Source organism: Neomonachus schauinslandi, chromosome 1, assembly GCF_002201575.2.
Source record: "Neomonachus schauinslandi chromosome 1, ASM220157v2, whole genome shotgun sequence".
NCBI lineage: Eukaryota > Metazoa > Chordata > Mammalia > Carnivora > Phocidae > Neomonachus > Neomonachus schauinslandi.
The window spans coordinates 57,973,003-57,991,385 of NC_058403.1; the positions used below are offsets into that span (position 1 = coordinate 57,973,003).

An 18,383-nucleotide genomic window follows, 5' to 3' on the forward strand; every position below is an offset into this window, starting at 1 on the left:
ATGAGAAATGAGAAAAGGGGAAGGAAAAGGACTTAGAAGCCGGAGAGCAAAGCAGCAGCCCCAAGCCCCCGTACCCTCCGCCCCCGCTCCTGGCCCGCGACCTCCCGCGGAGACCCCAGGCGGCTTCATCAATATTTGATCGGTCCTTCGCCCGGGGGCTGCCAGCGCTCGCCAGAGGGGCTTGCCAGGCATCACCCGCGCTGCGCTGAAGCCGGCGCCCAGGCCCGCAGGGGGGCTTTGAAAGGACCCGCTCTGAGCTCGCCCCCTCACCAGGGAGGCTCTCCTTGGTGGCAGGGGCGCGGCGCCCACCATGCGGGGCTGCCCGCGGATCGCGCTGCTCTGCGCGCTGCTACCCTGGCTCCTGCACGCGGCGGCACCCCGGCGACCCGCGCAACCCCTCCCGAGCCGCGACCCCCGCGACCCCGCCAGGGGCTCCGATTTCGATCGCGTCTACAGCGGGGTGGTGAGCCTCACCACGGAGAACATCTACTCCTTCAACTACACCAGCCAGCCGGGCCAGGTAAGACTCTCGCTCTCCTCGCTCGACTCCCAGGAACTTTCCAGATCTCAGAACCCCGTCGCTGCTTTGGGTCCCTTGGGAATTGACCTCGGGAGTCCTCAGGGACCAGCGGACCCTCGTTCCCTTTTCCCTTCAAAGCAATCACTGCCCTGCCCCGGGCTGCCGCATCCTCCCGCAACCGGCCTCGGGTACAACTCCGGTTCATCTCGTACCTTCCCTGGCCGGGTCCCCTGGCATTTCGGGGCTTTGCAGAGGCGCGGGTTCCCTGCACCTTCTGTGGCTTCTGGCCCCCTGCTGGGCCTTTCTCTAGGAAACTCGAGATTTCTATGGTTGCGGAGGGAAAGGACCTCACCTCTGTTCTTAATCTCCCGGGGGAGAAGGAACCTCATTTCATTTGGATGATTCTGCCAGACCCTTCTATTTCATAGCGCATGGGGAGGGAGAGCTGCTCAGAATCTAAAACAGGAATGTGTGAGAATGGACGCAAGCTGCAGAGCGTGTGTGTTCAGTAGTCACTTCCTGCGATTCTGTACTATTGTCACACATCCGCGCTTCCGAGAAGCCACAAGACCTGGCCAGAGATGTTGTTGCAACTGCAGCCGGCCGCCGATCTCTGGGGGGTTTGGTGTTAAATAAGGATGGGTAATTGTGGGAAAGTTCTAGACCTATTTCTGACAAGGATCGAGGTGAGACAAGGGGAGGAAATGACTGTTCCAGCAACTATCCCTTTGACACATATACTCGGATTATATAATGTAGAAAAAAATGCATAGGTAGGTTTTTCCCTCTAATATGGTCCCCTCTGGGGCACAGAGAAAAGAGAAGACTCCCCAGTGTACCTGCGTCTGGATCTTCTTCCCATATGAATGTGTATGTGTGTCCCTTACTGTGCCAGCATTCCATTCCCTGCTCCCTCGGGAGATTCCAGAACCAGATGACTTGGACACCACAATAGACCTCCCTCTCTCTCGCTGAGAATCAGAACTCAGAAACCTGGTAGCTTGGAGTAGTATTGAGCAGGATGGACCAGTGTGCCCACCAGCACTCCCAGTCATCTCCCAACCGTGTGTATCGAGCAAGTTCCCCATCTCCAGTCTGGCCCCAAAGGTGCTGTCGCCATGGCAGCACAGCCCTCACCCTGGCCTGTCCCCTGCTGCCCTGCAGGTTGTATGTCCTCAAGTGAGCAGCGTGACCATGTGCAGAGCCGTTCTACTGGGGACAAGTGAGAGGGACAGTTTTATCCCCCTAATTCCATGCCACTCGCCTCTCTTCCTGTCCAGTGTGCGGTATGGACCAGCTGAGATGGCACGTCAGTTGTGTTCCTAGCCCTGTAATTTGCTCAGAATGAATAAGTCTGAAAAAAATCCATGATCTCTGGGGTGTACTATCAGTTTCCCCCTAAATCGTCAGTAAGGAAACTCAGATGGTATGTGCAAAGTGAGTTCTGACATCAGGCTTTAGTATTTCTTGCACTTCTGCTTAGAAATAGATTGACTGTTTCTTACCTGCTGCTTGGCCTTTCTGCCCTTAGTACTTGGTGAGTTTCTCTGCCAGAGGCGCAGGTGCACTGTCCGCAGGTGGGTCACCTGCCTGACTTCCCTAGAGAGGTGTGAGATACTGAGGACAGGGGCAGAGTCGTGTTCATCTACTAATGTCTCTGAAAAGTGAATAAGCGAAGAAAGATTTAAGGAAACGGTAAACTAAAACTAAGTAAAATAAAATACATACTTGTGGGGGCGCCTGGGTGGCTCAGCCAGTTAAGCGTCCAACTCTTGATTTCGGCTCAGGTCATGATCTCAGGGTTCTGGGATCGACCCCTGTACGGGTTCCGCGGCTCAGCGTGGAGTCTGCTTGGGATTCTCTCTCTCCCTCTGTGCCTTCCTGCCCCTCCTCTAAAATAAATAACTAAATCTTTTAAAAAAATAAAATACACATTTTAGTAGGTTGAAAGGGTGAGATCATTCCAGATAAAAACATTTTTAACAATTGTCATGAAATTATGCCCTTTCCATTTTGCCTATCTACATGTTTAAATGCTTCTTATTTTATGAAACAATGGTGAAAATTCGTTTTTAAAATATCTTTGCATAATACAATAAAAAGTTGACAACCCCAGGAGTCCCTAAAATTTCACTAGTCTGAGAAATACAGTTGGGAACCATGGGACTGGCAGATAACTCAAGTATTTTAATTATTTTAATACTAGTATTAACCAGATGTCCTCACCTCTTACAGCTTTCAAAACCTCTCTTTAGTATGCAAATAAGACAGTGGAAACCTCACCCCTGTTACTTTGGGAAATTACCCCCTCTCCCTCCAGCTGGTATTCCCATTGATTTCTCCAGAGATAGCATTTTTCTGATCTATCTAGCCAAACCATTACACTTGTTTCTCTTGATGGCCTCCTCTCTTCTTGGTCCTGTTTGCCCCATGTTGGATACTAGCAGCCCATCTTCCAATAACATGAAGACCATGTTTTTGGATATAGCAGAATTTTCCTGAAGGTTTGGACTAACATAAGGGAATTGCAGAACAGCACAGGATAGGTGATAGATTAAAGCAGAAATCTAGTCAATACTGTCATAACAGCTTACTAGCTATTTCCCAGTAGGGTAAATTTCAAGATGGTGGCACTACTTTTTAGGCCCTGGTTTATCACCAACTTATTAGCTACTCCCCACCCCAAATGCTGGCCTCTCCCACTCTCTAAATTTTTATTAATTCATGAGAAGCAGTTTGCTTCCATTGCAGATCCCAAACTCACTGAAGGGCTCTGCTAAATAAAGAACTATGAACCCAAGAGCAAAAGGTTGGCCAGGACCTTTTTCCTTTAACCTGACCCAAGCAGTTGGTCAGGGACCCCTCCCCTGCAGGGGTCATTTCCCACCCATCCCTCTTCAGTGCAACAAAGAATTGGGTTTAGGGGGAAAAAAAAATACGATTTTTTGAGTTTTCATCTTTTTTCCTTTTCCCTTCAAGCCATTGTTATGTTTGCCATTATTTTTTCTTCACTTTGGAGGAGAAAGGCTTTTCCCAATTTAGGCTTTAGTGAGAAGAGGAAGCTGCTGTGGGGAACCTTGGCCTCTAATCTTTCCTGCAGCCACTGCATCTCCCATACCAAACACTGGCCCAAGGAACTATTTAGCCAGGCATGTGTCATGCTAATTAACTGAGGTCAGCATCAGGAAAAGCCTCACATGCCTTCTAGAAGGAGTAATGTAAATATGAAGTTGCCACTAAAAAAAAAAATATATATATATATATATATATCACTGAAAGAAGAGTGACTGCTTTAAAGAAGAATAGTGAAAAATAAGGATTGAAGGTGCAGGTTAGGCAAGATCATGGTTCATTTCATTTCCCTGAGGGGAAGTATCTGGAGACTTCTTTTCAGAGGAGTAGAGTTTCACTGTGGCAAACAGGGTGTTCTATCACTACAGGGCTGGAAATCAACTAGAAGGAAGTCACCTTGTTGAGAAAGTCACCAGGCATATGTTTGATTAGGACAGAGGGCACGAAAGCAGGTTTACTGAGAAATGAGAATACTCTTGTAGAGACAGGTGGTGGCAATAATCAGATGTTTATACTTGAGCTAGATGCTGATAAGAAGCTTTTCAACAAAAAAATCTTAACTACCAGGCAACAAGAAGTCTTCTCGGAGACTTTCAGCCACAGAATTCATTGCTCACCATAGATCTTTTAATTTGAAGTGTTTCCCTGGAAATATTCCTTTTGTTTATTCAGTGGAGACATTTATCTTTTAATGACATACACTTTTTTTTTATGCCCAAGGAACAATCCTTAGCTTTATTCACATCAACCAGTAGTTGTATATCTAGAACCAGTTATACTGCCTCTTGGATCCAAATTCAAAAAGCCTATCCAGTTCTCACGAACAGTGAAATATATATCAGGACACTCCAGTGGTAACTTCTAACTATACATTACTGGTTACTTAGAAGAATGAAAACCTTTGATGTGATTAGCCTCAGTTCCCTCAGTCTCGGATGGACTGAGGCAGAGAAGCTTTCTCTGCCCTCCTCCCACTTCCTCTTACTGAACCGGACTGGTGCTTGTTTGTGAGGAGGAAATCATCCCATTCGCACAGTATCTGTGCTCATTAGCACATTTTCTCTCCCTCTGCCCCTCCCCACCGCAAGTGTGTGCACGTGCACACGTGTGCACAAATTATGGCCTGTAAAATAAAGCAGTTTTTTGCTGTTATTGTTGTTCCAATGGTTTCCTTTGTACTAATATATTTATATAATGCCATTAGCCTCTTCTATTTTTGTCTCTTAGTTCTCTATGATGAGCAATATTGAAATTAGCTAGTATCTTCTCCATCTCTTTTTTCAACCCCCAAATCTAAACCCTAGTTATGCCTATAAAGAAATTAATGAACTTGTTCTACTTTTCATATTTTCTCCCCATTGTTGCCCCATTTTTGGTTAGTTGTACCTATCTGCGTTGTCAAAGCATATAGTCATTACGAGCTAGACTATCTTCCTTATAACAAACATTTATTCTTAGTTGTACAGGTACCTATATATTAAAAGTTCACAGCTAGACTTATGTTAATGTCCTCCAGTCATTTGATTGTCTAAAGCTTATTCTCTAGGAGGCATCTCCTACAATTCTTTCATGTTCATAATACTTTGTCCACAACCTTTGTACTTGCAAGTCTGATTAGCCGAATATAAACCCCTTGGCTTACAGTTTTTTCCCTTGAGTTTTTTTTGTTTGTTTGTTTGTTTGTTTTTTTAAAGATTTTATTTATTTTTTAGAGAGCGAGCGAGAGAGAAACAGCATGAGAGGGGAGAGGGTCAGAGGGAGAAGCAGGCTCCCCGCTGAGCGGGGAGCCCGATGCGGGGCTCGATCCCAGGACCCTGGGATCATGACCTGAGCCGAAGGCAGACGCTTAACCATCTGAGCCACCCAGGCACCCTTCCCTTGAGTTTTAAGCATATTATTCCTTTGGCTTCTGGCAAAAGTAATGATAGAAGGGATTCTTTCCCTTGCAAGAAATTTCATTTTTCTGCCTGGATTCCCGAAAGACTCCTTTTCCTTTTTCTTTGAATTCCAGTAGTTTTACCAGACAGCGTCTACTAGGTCAGTCTTTCCCAGGTACACGATGTCATTTTGCAATATGCAACTTCAATGATTATTTCTTTAATTCAGGAAATTTTCTTTAGAGTTTTTAACATTCATTTATTCCAGTGCTTGATTATCTTCTTTAGGAATTCCCTTTATACTTATGTTGGCCCTTGTTATTGTTTCCTATATCTACCCATTTTTCTAGAATTATTTTTTATATCCTGCCCCAGATTTAAAATTTTTTTCCTCCTTTTCATCTTCTGTTTTCCTTATGACATTATGAAGGTGTTTTTTATATCCCTGTGCTCCTCCAAATTAAATATTAATTTATGACAGAATTTTTAAATTTATCTCTAATATTTTCCTGAGTTCTGCCATTTCCTTTTTAAAACTTCATTTTCTCCAATCATCTCATTTCTGAATTTTTAAAATTCTGATTTATGGCTTTTTTTTATAGTTTTTAAATGTTCATAATTTTTAATTTTGCAATATTAGGCTATACTTTCCATCTGTTTTATAGGTACAGCTTTCTGGCATATGTTCACCATCTGAAATGGTGTTTTCTGCTTCTTATTCTCTTTTACTTACAGTGACTTTGTGTGGGATTCAATTGCAGTCCTTATCTGTTGCTCATCTTTATATTAGGTGAGTTTTTCTTATTTTAGCAGGGAAAGATAGACCTGGATAGCTTTCCTGTCTTTCTTCTCTTATCTTTGTGAAGTCATCAAAATGTGATTTTCTTTCTAAGAAATTTATAGGTCCTCTCCCCCATTTTATGGAGTCTTCCTCTTTCTACTCTAGTAAATTAATTGAACCCAAGGAGGATGTTTTTGGAACCTCTGATCTATAGCTGTTGTCAAGTGACAACCTGGACTTTTTTTTTTTTTAGTTTGTTTATTTATTTATTAAGTAATCTCTAGACCCAACCTGGGGCTCAAACTCACAACCCAGAGATCAAGAGTTCCATGCTCTTCTGACTGAGCCAGCCAGATCCCCAACCTGGACTCTTTGATTGGCATCTGAAGGCAGGAAGAAGTGGAGAGGGGGGATTCTTACAGAACTGAATCCTTAATCTGTGGGATCTGACGCTATCTCCAAGTAGAAACTGTTAGAATTGAATTGAATTATGGGACACCCAGCTAATGTCTGAGAATCTCTTGGTGTGTGGGAAAAAACACATATTGTAACTGGGGGTACAGAATTGCACCTCCGCATCACTAGAGAAATAATAATATTTCTGTGGCTTTTAGGGAATCACAAGGGAAGATGACGTCATCAGTTATCATCTAGGGCATCTATTGCGACCTATTATCCAGATCATCTAGAGAGGCAGCTCTGCCTCTAGACCATTTAATAAGTATAATAATCCTCAGTTTTAAATTTACAGTTAAAAGGATAAGCCTATCATTATTTTCTTATTCATGAGAAACTGAAAGCCAGAATAGTGAAATAAATTACATCAGCAATTACTGAGGCTAGACTATCCAAGTGTCTCAATTCAGGTTCATAATTTTATCCTTTTCAAATCTTAGACTATGGAGTTCTCAGTATTTTTCTTTTTTGTAGGTTTTTATTAGGGGTTTCTGAAATATAATGAACTTTACATTGTCTCTGGGTGGTAAGATTATGGAGAATCTTAATGGTCTTTTCTGTACTTTTCTGTATTTTCTGAATATTTCACAAGAAACATGTTTTACTCTCCTAAGGCAAGGACAACAAAAAACCAAGAGGCTGAGCAGTATTGGGGAAGAACACTGGGTGGAGCTCCACAAGATGTGTGGGGTTTTTTTGGTTTTTTTTTTGAGTTTTAATTTTTTTTTATTCTTATGTTAATCCCCATACATTACATCATTAGTTTTAGATGAAGTGTTCCATGATTCATTGTTTGTGCATAACACCCAGTGCTCCATGCAGAATGTGCCCTCCTCAATACCCACCACCAGGCTAACCCATCCTCCCACCCCCCTCCCCTCTAGAACCCTCAGTTTGTTTTTCAGAGTCCATCGTCTCTCATGGTTTGTCTACCCCTCCGATTTCCCCCGATTCATTCTTCCCCTCCCGCTACCACCTTCTTCTTCTTTTTTTTTTTTCCTTAACACATATTGCATTATTTGTTTCAGAGGTACAGATCTGAGATTCAACAGTCTTGCACAATTCACAGCGCTTACCAGAGCACATACCCTCCCCAGTGCAAGATGTGTGTTTTTATCTCTTTAACAACCTGTGTACCTGCAGCAAATCCTATTCCCTCCCTGAGTTTTATTTTCTCCACTGATAAGAGAAGACTACATTTTTTATCTTTATTCAAGCACGAAAGTTCAGTACTTTTTTTTGTTTTTACACTCTTTTTTTGTTTTTACCACATGTAAGATGGTAATTTTTACATGTAATTGAAGAATATCTTATACTTGTGTACAACTTTATTTTATTTTTTTTAAGTAAGTTCTATGCCCAGTATGGGGCTTAAACCCATAGCCCTGAGGTCGAGAGTCACATACTCTACCAACTGAGCCACCCAGGTGCCCCAAATCTTTTTCTTAATTATAGACAAGTAGGAGAAATGTCTTGCCAAAAAGATCATTTGTAACTCCTTATCTCATAAAAGCAAATAAATGAAACTTTAAATTATTGTTTCTGAAAAACAACTCTTTTTTTGTTTGTTTTGTTTTGTTTCTTTTGAGATGCTTCCCATAGGGCTCTTCACTGCCTGGAAGTGTTTTTGTTCTGTTTCATCTTGCTTTGTTTCCACTTTGCCACATGTGCTGAGCTTGTATTCCAACCATCTTGTTTCTCTCTCATATTCCTTTTGTTTCTTCCTGAGTGCCATGGCAATAGACCTGCTACAGTGTTGGGTTTAGTTTTTGGTTGTTATTTTGTTTTGTTTTGATTTTACTGCTGTGATGCTCCTTTCTGTGGGGGTATTTTAAGTATTTGATACAATATGTAGGGATTTTCACTCATGTGGAATATAAGAAACAGCACAGAGGATCATAGGGGAAGGGAGGGAAAATTGAATGGGAGGAAATCAGAGAGGGAGACAAACCATGAGAGACTCTTAACTCTAGGAAACAAACTGAGGGTTGCTAGAGGGGAGGTGGGTAGGGAGATGGGGTAACTGGGTGATGGGCAGTAAGGAGGGCATGTGATGTGATGAGCATTGGGTGTTAGATGCAACTGATGAAGCACTGAACTCTACATCTGAAACTAATGATGTACTATATGTTGGCTAATTGAATTTAAATTTTTTAAAAAGCAAAAAAAAAAAAAAAGGAGGGATTTTTTCAGTCTTCCTTTCTTTCCCTCTTTGGTTTTCCACACGTTACCTGAAGTATCTCCTACATCGTTTCTCACTGTTGGCTTGAATCTAAAAGACCAGGGACTTGATACCTGTGATACCGTGAAACTTCCCTGCTGCGAGAAGATGCCAGTATTTCTTTCTTCCTTTCAAACGGGTTGATATTATTACACGTTGCCACGCAGCACTCAGAGTTCGTTAGCCAGCTCTTCCTACATTGTTTAACTCTGGAGCTAACTGAAGTTCATGTCAACACACCAAGATGGTGCGTTAATGATTTAAAGGTACATCTAATGAGCTATTCGAATTGGGGCCTCACCATTCTTTCTGCTTATTTGTAAGGAAAATATCAAACATACCACGGTGCTGCCAGGCAATAAAATCATAGTCCTTTTTATTTTGCTAAAAAAAAATACATTTTTGAATATTGTTTATTTTCTTTTCTTGGATATTGTGCAAATGGAAAGTTTGAGGGTTTTTTTTCCAGTACATTAGTTGCTATGCAAACCAAAACCAAAATCAAAACAAATCCTAAGGACCTGTATTCTGCTTAGAAGCTAAGGTCAGCAATAAGAACAACTATTGGACTTAACACTTCCTCAGTCTTAAGATCCTTTGGTTTTCATACATAATAAATTTCTAAGAACATGTGTAAACATTGTTTATACGGGAGAAGCAATTGATTTACCTGTCAAAAGATAGTGCTCCATTCCTGGAGAGAGAAAAACAAAGCTGAGTGTCATATAGCAAATGTAAGTTATATATTAAGTGTTATTAATAATAAAATTAATTCAAATAATTTGCTGTAGTAATTAATTCCTTCAAATTCTCACTTGTCTCATCCTCTCAGTTTATTTGAAGTGACAATAGACAAATAAATTGATTTTGCTATTAGGAAGAAGGACATGCAGGTGTTGATTTTGCACAAAATTAAACAGGCAATTTTTCAATGGGTTGAATAAGAAGAGTGAAACTGGTTTGAAGGTATCTTATATTGAAAAATGCATTCAAAGAAAGTTGAATATAAGCCTTCTTTTCTGGTAGGACGGCTATCAGAATCCATTTCCCTGTCATAACTCCTAAGAACTGGTAAATTTTCTCTCTGTTCCACTGAAAAGCTTTTCAAGAGCTAGTTCTCAGCCCATAATTTTAAGGAAGTTTATTTGGGACCCAGCCTTCTTCAGGTGATCCCAAGGCTGGCCAGGGGTGTCTATATGTAATTATGAAAGTATTGGTTTATTTAAAGGTATAGATCAATGGTTTTGGTTAAACTCATAAGTGTTTAAATAAAATACTTTATTTCTGAAAATGGTGGCAAAACTAAAGTTTATCTACTATCATCAAGTAGCATGTAATCCTGAGTAAAAGCATCCTCTGGCTACCTGTAGTCTTACAGTTGATTGGACCATTACGAGTGTAAAGGTTTGCCCTTCCCTCTGCCTATCCTGGGACACAAAAGTTTTTCAGCTTTGTCGGCTTCCTCATTCTTCCTTTATATTTTTTTTAAAATAGACTCTATTTTTCAGAGAAGTTTTAGGTTTACAAAAAATTAAGCATTAATTTATTTTTTATGTATAATTAATTATTAACATCTTGCATTAGTGGGCTACACTAATGATGGACCAATATTGATACAATATTGGTGTTGCATTGATCTTTATTATTTACTAAAGTTCACAGTTCATGGTTCACTCTTGGTGTTATATGGTTCCATAGGTTTTGAGAAATGCATAATGTATCCACCATTAAAGTGGATTATACAGAATAATTTATTTCATCCCTGTAAAAATCCCCTGTGCTTCTCCTATTCACCTCTCCCTCTTTCCCTCAAATCCTGGAAATGGCTTATTTTTTTTACTGTCTCTCTAGTTTTGCCTTTTCCAGAATGTCATATACTTGGAATCATACACTATGTAGACTTTTCCGACTTGCTTCTTTCACTTAGCCATATGCATTTGAAGTTCCTTCGTGGTTTGATTTTGTTTTGTTTTGTTTTCAGAGCTCGATAGCTTATTTCTTTTTAGTGTTGAATAATATGCTCTTGTTTGGATATGCCACAGTCCATTTATCCATTCACTTATTGAAGGATATCTTGGTTGCTTCCGATTTTGGGCAATTATGAAGAAAGCTGTTCTAAACATTTGTATGCAGATTTTTGTACAGATGTAAGTTTTCCACTCCTTTGGGTATTTACCCAAGGAGCTTAATTCCTGGGTCCTATGGTAAGAGTATGTTTAGCTTTGTTGGAGACTGTCAAACTGCCTTCCAAAGTGACTGCACCATTTTGTACTCCCACCAGCAATGAGAGTGTCCTTGTTGCTCTACATCCTCATCTGCATCTGGTATTGTCAGTGCTTTGCATTTTAGCCATTCTATTAGGGGTATAGTGATCTTTCATTGTTTTAATTTGCAGTTGCCTAAGAGCATATTAGCATCTTTTCATATGCTTATTTGCCACCTGTATATCTTCTTTGGTGAGGTATCTGTTCAGATCTTTTGCTCGTTTTTTTAGTTGGATTGTTTGTTTCCTTATTGTTCAGTTTTAAGAATTCTTTGTGGATTTTGGATACCAGTCTTTTATCAGATAAGGGTTTTGCAAATATTTTCTCCTTGTTTGTGCCCTATCTTCTTATTCACTTAATAGTGTTTTTTAACAGAGCAGACATCTTTAATTTAAGAAAGTACTACTTAGCAATTTTTTTTCATGAATCATGCCTTGGTGTTGTATTTAAAGGGGCTCCTGGGTGGCTCAGTCGGTTAAGCGTCTGACTCTTGATTTTGCTCAGGTCATGATCTGGGGGTCATGATCTCAGGGTCATGACATGCAGCCCTGTGTTGGACTCCACGCTGGGAGTGGAGCCTGCCTGGGATTCTCTCTCTCCCTCTCCCTCTGCCTCTTCCTCCTCCTACCTCCCCCTCCCCCAACACTCGGCTCTCTCTCTCTCTCAAATTAATTCATTAATTAAAATAAAAAGTTGTCACCAAGTCTAAGGCCACCTAGATTTTCTCCTGTGTTATCTTCTGAAAATTTTATAGCTTTGAATTTTACATTTAGGTTTATGATCCATTGTAGGTTAACTTTGTGAAGGTATAAAATCTCTGTATATAGCATATAATGTCCAATCATTCCAGGATGATTTGTTGAAAAGACCACCCTGTGTTTTTAGTATTACAGTGTTATGTGTGTGTGCGTTTATAGCCCACCTCGGACCACAGAGTCTGAAGCAGCTCCGTACCTAGAGCTCATTGTTCTTATCACTATTTCCAACCTTCCATTGCATTGCCACCACCTCTAACCTCTACCATTCTCTTTTGGCTATTTTTTTCTGTGTATCTGATATCTCTCTGCTTCTCCCATCCTTTTTGTCTTTCAGACCTTTTATGAACACTGCTGGCCCATCATGTTTCTTCCTTTTTGGTTGATCTCCTCAGGTTGTTGGAGGCTTTGCTACTGGCAAAGACATTCCTTCTTCTTCATTTTCAGGCAACGTGTTTTTTTTCCCATACTTCCTGATTCAAAGCCATGATGGGTAATCTCAGTTACTAGGGAGCTGGTCTCCGGATTTTTAAAGTTATGCTATAGAATTTTAATAATACCAACGGTGGAGGATGAAGAACATATGCTATTTGAGAAGTCAGCCTATATTTGTGTTGACTTCGTGTGTGCCATTGTTTCCTTTATTCACGGCAACAAGATTTTCTTGTCAAGTCTGTTTAGCTACAGAATTGTAATTGGGCTTGCATTTTCTGTTCTTTTTTCTATCCCTAAAAGAAACATATAAAATATCTCTTGAAACCATTGGGATGGAAAGGGATAATTGTATTTTAAACTTAAGAGCTAAAACAACATTTTAATCACCCAGTCTCTTTTCACTTAAGAGGAAAGAAAACTAGAAGCCAGTGAAATAAATTATTTGTCCCAAATCACGTAACTAGCTTGAAGCAAAGGCAGGAACATAACTCCGGTTCCTGAGGATATTCCCTCAGGATATTTCTACTAAACCACTCTCCCTCCCACAAGAGCACATCTGTATACTTACAAACAACAATAAAAAATAATTTAAAATATGACAGTCGCACTGAAAGTCAGGTCATTTGATCACACTTTACATGATCCCTTACATTTTCCCTTACAGTTATGGAAAATCTACGCAGGAGGTTTTCATCTTTGTTTTTCCCCCCAGGAATTGTCCAGGCATCCATTCGTCTGTGTGAGTCAGGTCAGCAGGGTTGACACTAAATAAAACTGAGAAGTTAGCGGATTTGCTTCGGTATTTCACAGAGCCACAGCCACCCACCAACCATGATCTTACTTGGACCCCCTGTGGACCCAGAGGGCCAATCGTCATCTCTTTTATGCTTTATTTTCATCAATGCTGGGTTCCTTTGTGACAGGCACCAGGCAGCTTGGAGACCCAAGTAGTTAGCCTATGTGTCACTAGAAGACAGAATTAATCCTGAGAACATAATAAAAAAAAAAAAAAAAAAAATTAATCCTGAGAACTGGTATTTCTGGATCTCCATTAAACAACCGTGAAGATAAGCCATAACAAACAGGATTAACCAACCGTTTCCGTCCCTCTAGATTTAACTGCCCTGTTGTAGACAAATTGACTCAGTTATTTTAATTATCTAAACTGGAAGCATATATTAAAAATTGACATGAAAATACTTAATTTTTCTTTGTCCTTTCCAATATTTGCAAAAAGAAATCCTATATTTGTCCCTGCTCTCTCCCCATACCATCTTCACCAGAGTAGAGCAATTACAACTTTCTAGGACAAATACAGTGTTTATCTGGGTATTAAAAGGACAAAAAGTGGTGGATAAGGAGAGGGAAACAGAGAGATGGTCTGGGGAGCCTATGGACAGTTAGGCTCCAAAATAGCTATGGGGTATGAGTGAAGTAGGAAAAGAAAGAGGGTGTGGGATCAGGCAAAGTTCTTAGTTGCAAGCAACAGAGATCAACTGGCTAACTTAAGCGAAAAAGTAATTTATTAGAAGGATATTGGGTTGCTCACAAACCTGAGTTGCCAGGCTCAGACTATGATGAGGGACCAAGAGAGACTAAGCCACAGGAAATTATGGCAACAGTCATGCCGCAGAATGGTTTTGTCAAGACGCCCACCTGGGAATCACCACCTCCTCTGCCATGAGATATGGTCACCCCTGGACCCTGCTGCCATGGACCCTGCTGGTGTCAACATTGCCAGTGAATTCTAAACTCTCCCTTCATCCTTGTATCGTGTAATCACCACTGAAAGTACCAAGTGGAAGGGTCCAACTATCCGAGCACAAGTCATATATCTGATTCCTTTGGCACCCATCAGCTGCTTTGCCTCCCACAAAACTCACCCAGTTTAGTGGAGTGGAGGAAATTCCTCTAAAACATGTAAAGGATTTGAATGCTGGGTAGCTCCCAGGTCAACTGCACCAAAGGTCCTCATGCGGTCTTCTCAAGCTAGAGCATTTGTTGAAAGACAGCTATATGGATGCAGACAGCAGTCGTCAAGGACCAAGATGTGACAGGGAGGACAAAGGGTGCTAGAGCCTTCTGTCTATGCCCATTAAAGAGGAACATCTAACCTGAGTGTCAGAGAAGAATTAGAGTAGTATATAGCATCTCTGCCACCATGTTCACTCCGTAATTGGAAATAGTTTAGTCTCTTAAATATGGCCTTTCTTGAGGCTTCTTCTGTTCGTCTCAAGAAATTTTCCTTTAGGATTTTGAAGAGGAAGGTGTTTGCAGACGATCAGTTTAGTCTTGTTTAGAAAGCAGTTTCCTGTAAGTAATACTTCTATCCTGACAATACTTATTTAAAACTATAAATGGCACTGGTCTGTCAATAAATACAACTACAGAAAAAATTGGTGATAAGTGTCACATCATAATTCTGACAGTCATAACTAATTTTCTAGTGCCTTCCCAGCTTCAGAGTGTTAATTAAGTAGGCCTCAGAATAGCTCTAGAAGAAACTTGCCTGCGGTGCGATCACTCAGCATATAAATAAAATCTAAGGAGTGGATCCTTGAATTCTGCCTCAAACCATAAAATAATTACTTTTCCCTCTTCAAGCCCCTCCACTTGTACTCCAGAGTGAAGGAATTGTAAGGAAAGGGAGTATAGGTGGGAGGTAGGGAGAAAAAGACAGGAAAGGTAAAGGAGAAAAGGAATCCGGCAGAGAAGATGGGCAGACCCCAATACCTGAGAGGATGAGGAACCAACATAGCAGCTGGCTGTCTCCCAGAAACTAAGCCTGGACATGCGTAAGGCCGGAGGAAGGTCATGGGACAGAGGAACTAATACAAAATCTGTGAGAAACCCTGGTTAGCCATTTGAAGTGAGAGGTAAATGGCAGCCCACAATTTAAGAGGCCACTGGTGAGGAATAGGTTAGAGGAGAGCTTTTTTTGCTGTACTTTTTTGCCTCCTTCAGTCTGGCCAAGTGCATTGCCAACTGCCCTGCCTTATCGCCCTTGTGAGGGAGAAAACCAGCAGCACCAGCCCAGGGCTGGCTGGGCAATGTGGGCTCACATCTGTGAGGGCCTGCTGGAGTGCATAGGATAACCACTGTGCCTGTCGACCTGCCGACTCTGAGCATTACCTCCTTCCCCACCACCCCCTTTACAAGGCATAGGCCAGCAGATTACAATGGAGCAAAAACAGTGTGTGGGTGGGAGGAGGGGGGTAGAAGTAAAATTAGATGGGGGGGGCAGACTGGACCCCTGTGTGGGTGTGAAAAGGAGTGTGGTCAACTCAGAGGTTGTCCACCTTAAGGGGCTTTCCTTCCAGCCCCTCTTTCTACTCTGGACCCTCCCCACATTTAGCACCTCCCCTCTGAGGGTGTCAGTACTACTCCAGGTAGCTGACACCCCTGGGAGTTCGAGCTCACAGGAGAAAATAACAATACATCTGCAGAATGAAGCTACATGAGAGAAATCAAACTGGACAGGCTTTCCCGATGTAGCCCAACTAATAAACAGGAAGAATAAGACTTAAAATAAGCAAAGTGAAAGAATTGTGGGAGAATTGTGGATAGAAAGGCTTCATTAAAATGAAGCAGGTTACCGTTATAAAGATGAGCCAACTGGAAATCTCAGAGTTAAAAAGAACACTGTTTACATAAAGACCTCAGCAATGGGTTGGATGTTAGAATGAACAGTGGATTAGAAAACTGGAGGATCTACCTAAAGAGATGTATATCAACATCTCAACAGAAAAATTCAACAGAATTTTTCAGATATCAACAGAAAAATTAAGAAATTGGGAGGGCAGACCTGGTTATGATGTCAATATAATAGGGGGCCCACAAGAAGAAAACAAATGGGGAGAAAGAAATATTTGTAGAAATAATGCTGAAGAATTAAGAACAGCCACTTCCCCAACAGCCTGGGGGTGCTTTCTTAGGGCTTGTTGAAAGCTACAAGCTTAGCTGAACTATCTCCACTCACATAATAACAGTAAATATTTGTAGTGTATGTACTAAGTGTCAGATACATGCTGGATTCCAAGTATGTCACAGATAAAATCCTCCAAGAGAGAGACAAAAACAAATGCATGGAACAATGACCAACTATTACAAAACATGAAAAAAATGATATAATGGAGTATAAAATTGGGTAGTGCAGTCCATAAGTTTTATGAGTGTTAAAAGGTGAGATCAGGTTAAGTTAGGGTCTTCAGGATAGACTTGACTTGACACCTGTTCTTGTGAAGAAAATATGGAGGACAGCATTTCCCGAAGTGTGTTCTCTGGAACACTTGTTTTGTAGACTAGTCCTGGTGTTGCATGTAAAAGGCTTTCCGGGTATAGTGGAACTTGACCCATGTTTTGACTGCCTAACATCTGAGCTCCATTCCTGTATGTAGGGGGGAATTCCTCATTCTATGAGCCTTCACTGGAGCTAGAGCTCCTTCTTTTTTTTTTTTTTTTTTTATGATGTTATGTTAGTCACCATATAATACATCATTAGTTTTTGATGTAGTGATCCACAATCCATTATTTTCGTATAACACCCAGTGCTCCATGCAGTACGTGCCCTCTCTAATACCCATCACCAGGCTAACCCATCCCCCCACCCCCCTGCTCTCTAAAACCCTGTTTGTTTCTCAGAGTCCATAATCTCTCATGGTTCATCTCTCACTCCGATTTCCCTCCCTTCATTTTTCCCTTCCTTCTCCTAATGTCCTCCATGCTATTCCTTATGTTCCACAAATAAGTGAAACCATAGGATAATTGACTTTCTCTGCTTGACTTATTTCACTTAGCATAATCTCCTCAGTCCCATCCATGTTGATGTAAAAGTTGGGTATTCATCCTTTCTGATGGCTGAATAATATTCCATTGTATATATGGACCACATCTTCTTTTTCCATTCATCTGTTGAAGGGCATCTCGGTAGAGCTCGTTCTTATACAGCCCCTTCTTATACACGCACACAGACACACACTAACCCCAAATTCAGACATGGCGTGTGGCCTCGGTGCTACCAATCACATCTGCCTTTCTCAGGCTTGCGGACTGGGGAGCCAGTGATGTGGAGAAGCACCTGTGAGCAGCAACAGAGGTGACATTGGTTTCCAGCCATAGCCATGGCAATGGGACAATGGCACTTAAAACCCTCCAGAGGCTTTCTGTTGCCCTTAGAGTAAAGCCCCAACCTCTCTCACGTGACTTTAAGACCCCTCAGGACCTACAGTGGTCCTTCACGCACCTTCAACTTCAGCCAAACTGATTTTCTCTTAATCCTTTAAACTTCCTTCTTGCCTTGCCTCTCATTTCTCCTCCTCTCCCTCTCTCCCTCCTTCCCTGTGTCTACTACACTATTCCTTCTGTTTGGATATTTCTCTTGTTCTGCTCTGCATTTTTCTGGTTAATTCTTACTCATCCTTTGGGAAAATATGCACCCTGAAAATCTATGTCATGCACTGGCACAGGAACTTAAATATTAATGCAATTGCTTAATTGGCATTCCGTCGGCAAACCTGTGATCTCAGTGAAGGCAGACTATGTCCACATAGCTTAGTACTATATCCCTTGTGCCAGAACAATGCATGGCATAGGATAGGGAGTCAAATATTTAGTGAATGAACAAAGTTCATCGCTAAGCAGCTGGAATCTAGACTGCGTCTTGTTCTATACTCCTGGCCTGCTAATTATTATACCTCTCTTTAATGTTTTCCCATGTTTTTATTGGAATTGAAATGTTTAATATAAAACTTAAATCATAAACCTAAAGAGGAAAGTTTATATGGATATATTTGTGTGTATAATGAAATTGATGAGTTGAAGCATGCTTCTTAGAAAAGTGCCTGGAATGCAAAATGCTGAGTATCTAAAAGTATAGGGAATAAATAGCTCCCAAGGGGTAAGCTGCTCTTTTCAACAAGATGAATGAGCTGTTCCAGGAAAGCTGTGAGCCAAACTGTGAAAGGAAATTAATACCTATGTGAGATGAACCATATAACCTTCTC

At 41.3% G+C, this 18,383-nt stretch overlaps 1 protein-coding gene across 5 annotated transcripts in view; it reads left to right on the top strand.

Moving 5' to 3' along the window:
* Positions 1-307: 307 nt before the first annotated feature.
* The window catches only part of SIDT1 (SID1 transmembrane family member 1), an 87,140-nt gene continuing 69,064 nt past the window's right edge, over positions 308-18,383 (top strand). For 4 of the 5 annotated variants that reach the window (XM_021692405.1, XM_021692404.1, XM_021692406.1 and 1 more), the window contains exon 1: positions 311-520. In XM_021692405.1, the coding sequence (XP_021548080.1) occupies positions 311-520 (210 nt within the window). Of the gene's footprint in view, positions 521-18,383 lie in introns of all 5 variants that reach the window. The other variant, XM_021692408.1, reaches the window with a different exon arrangement.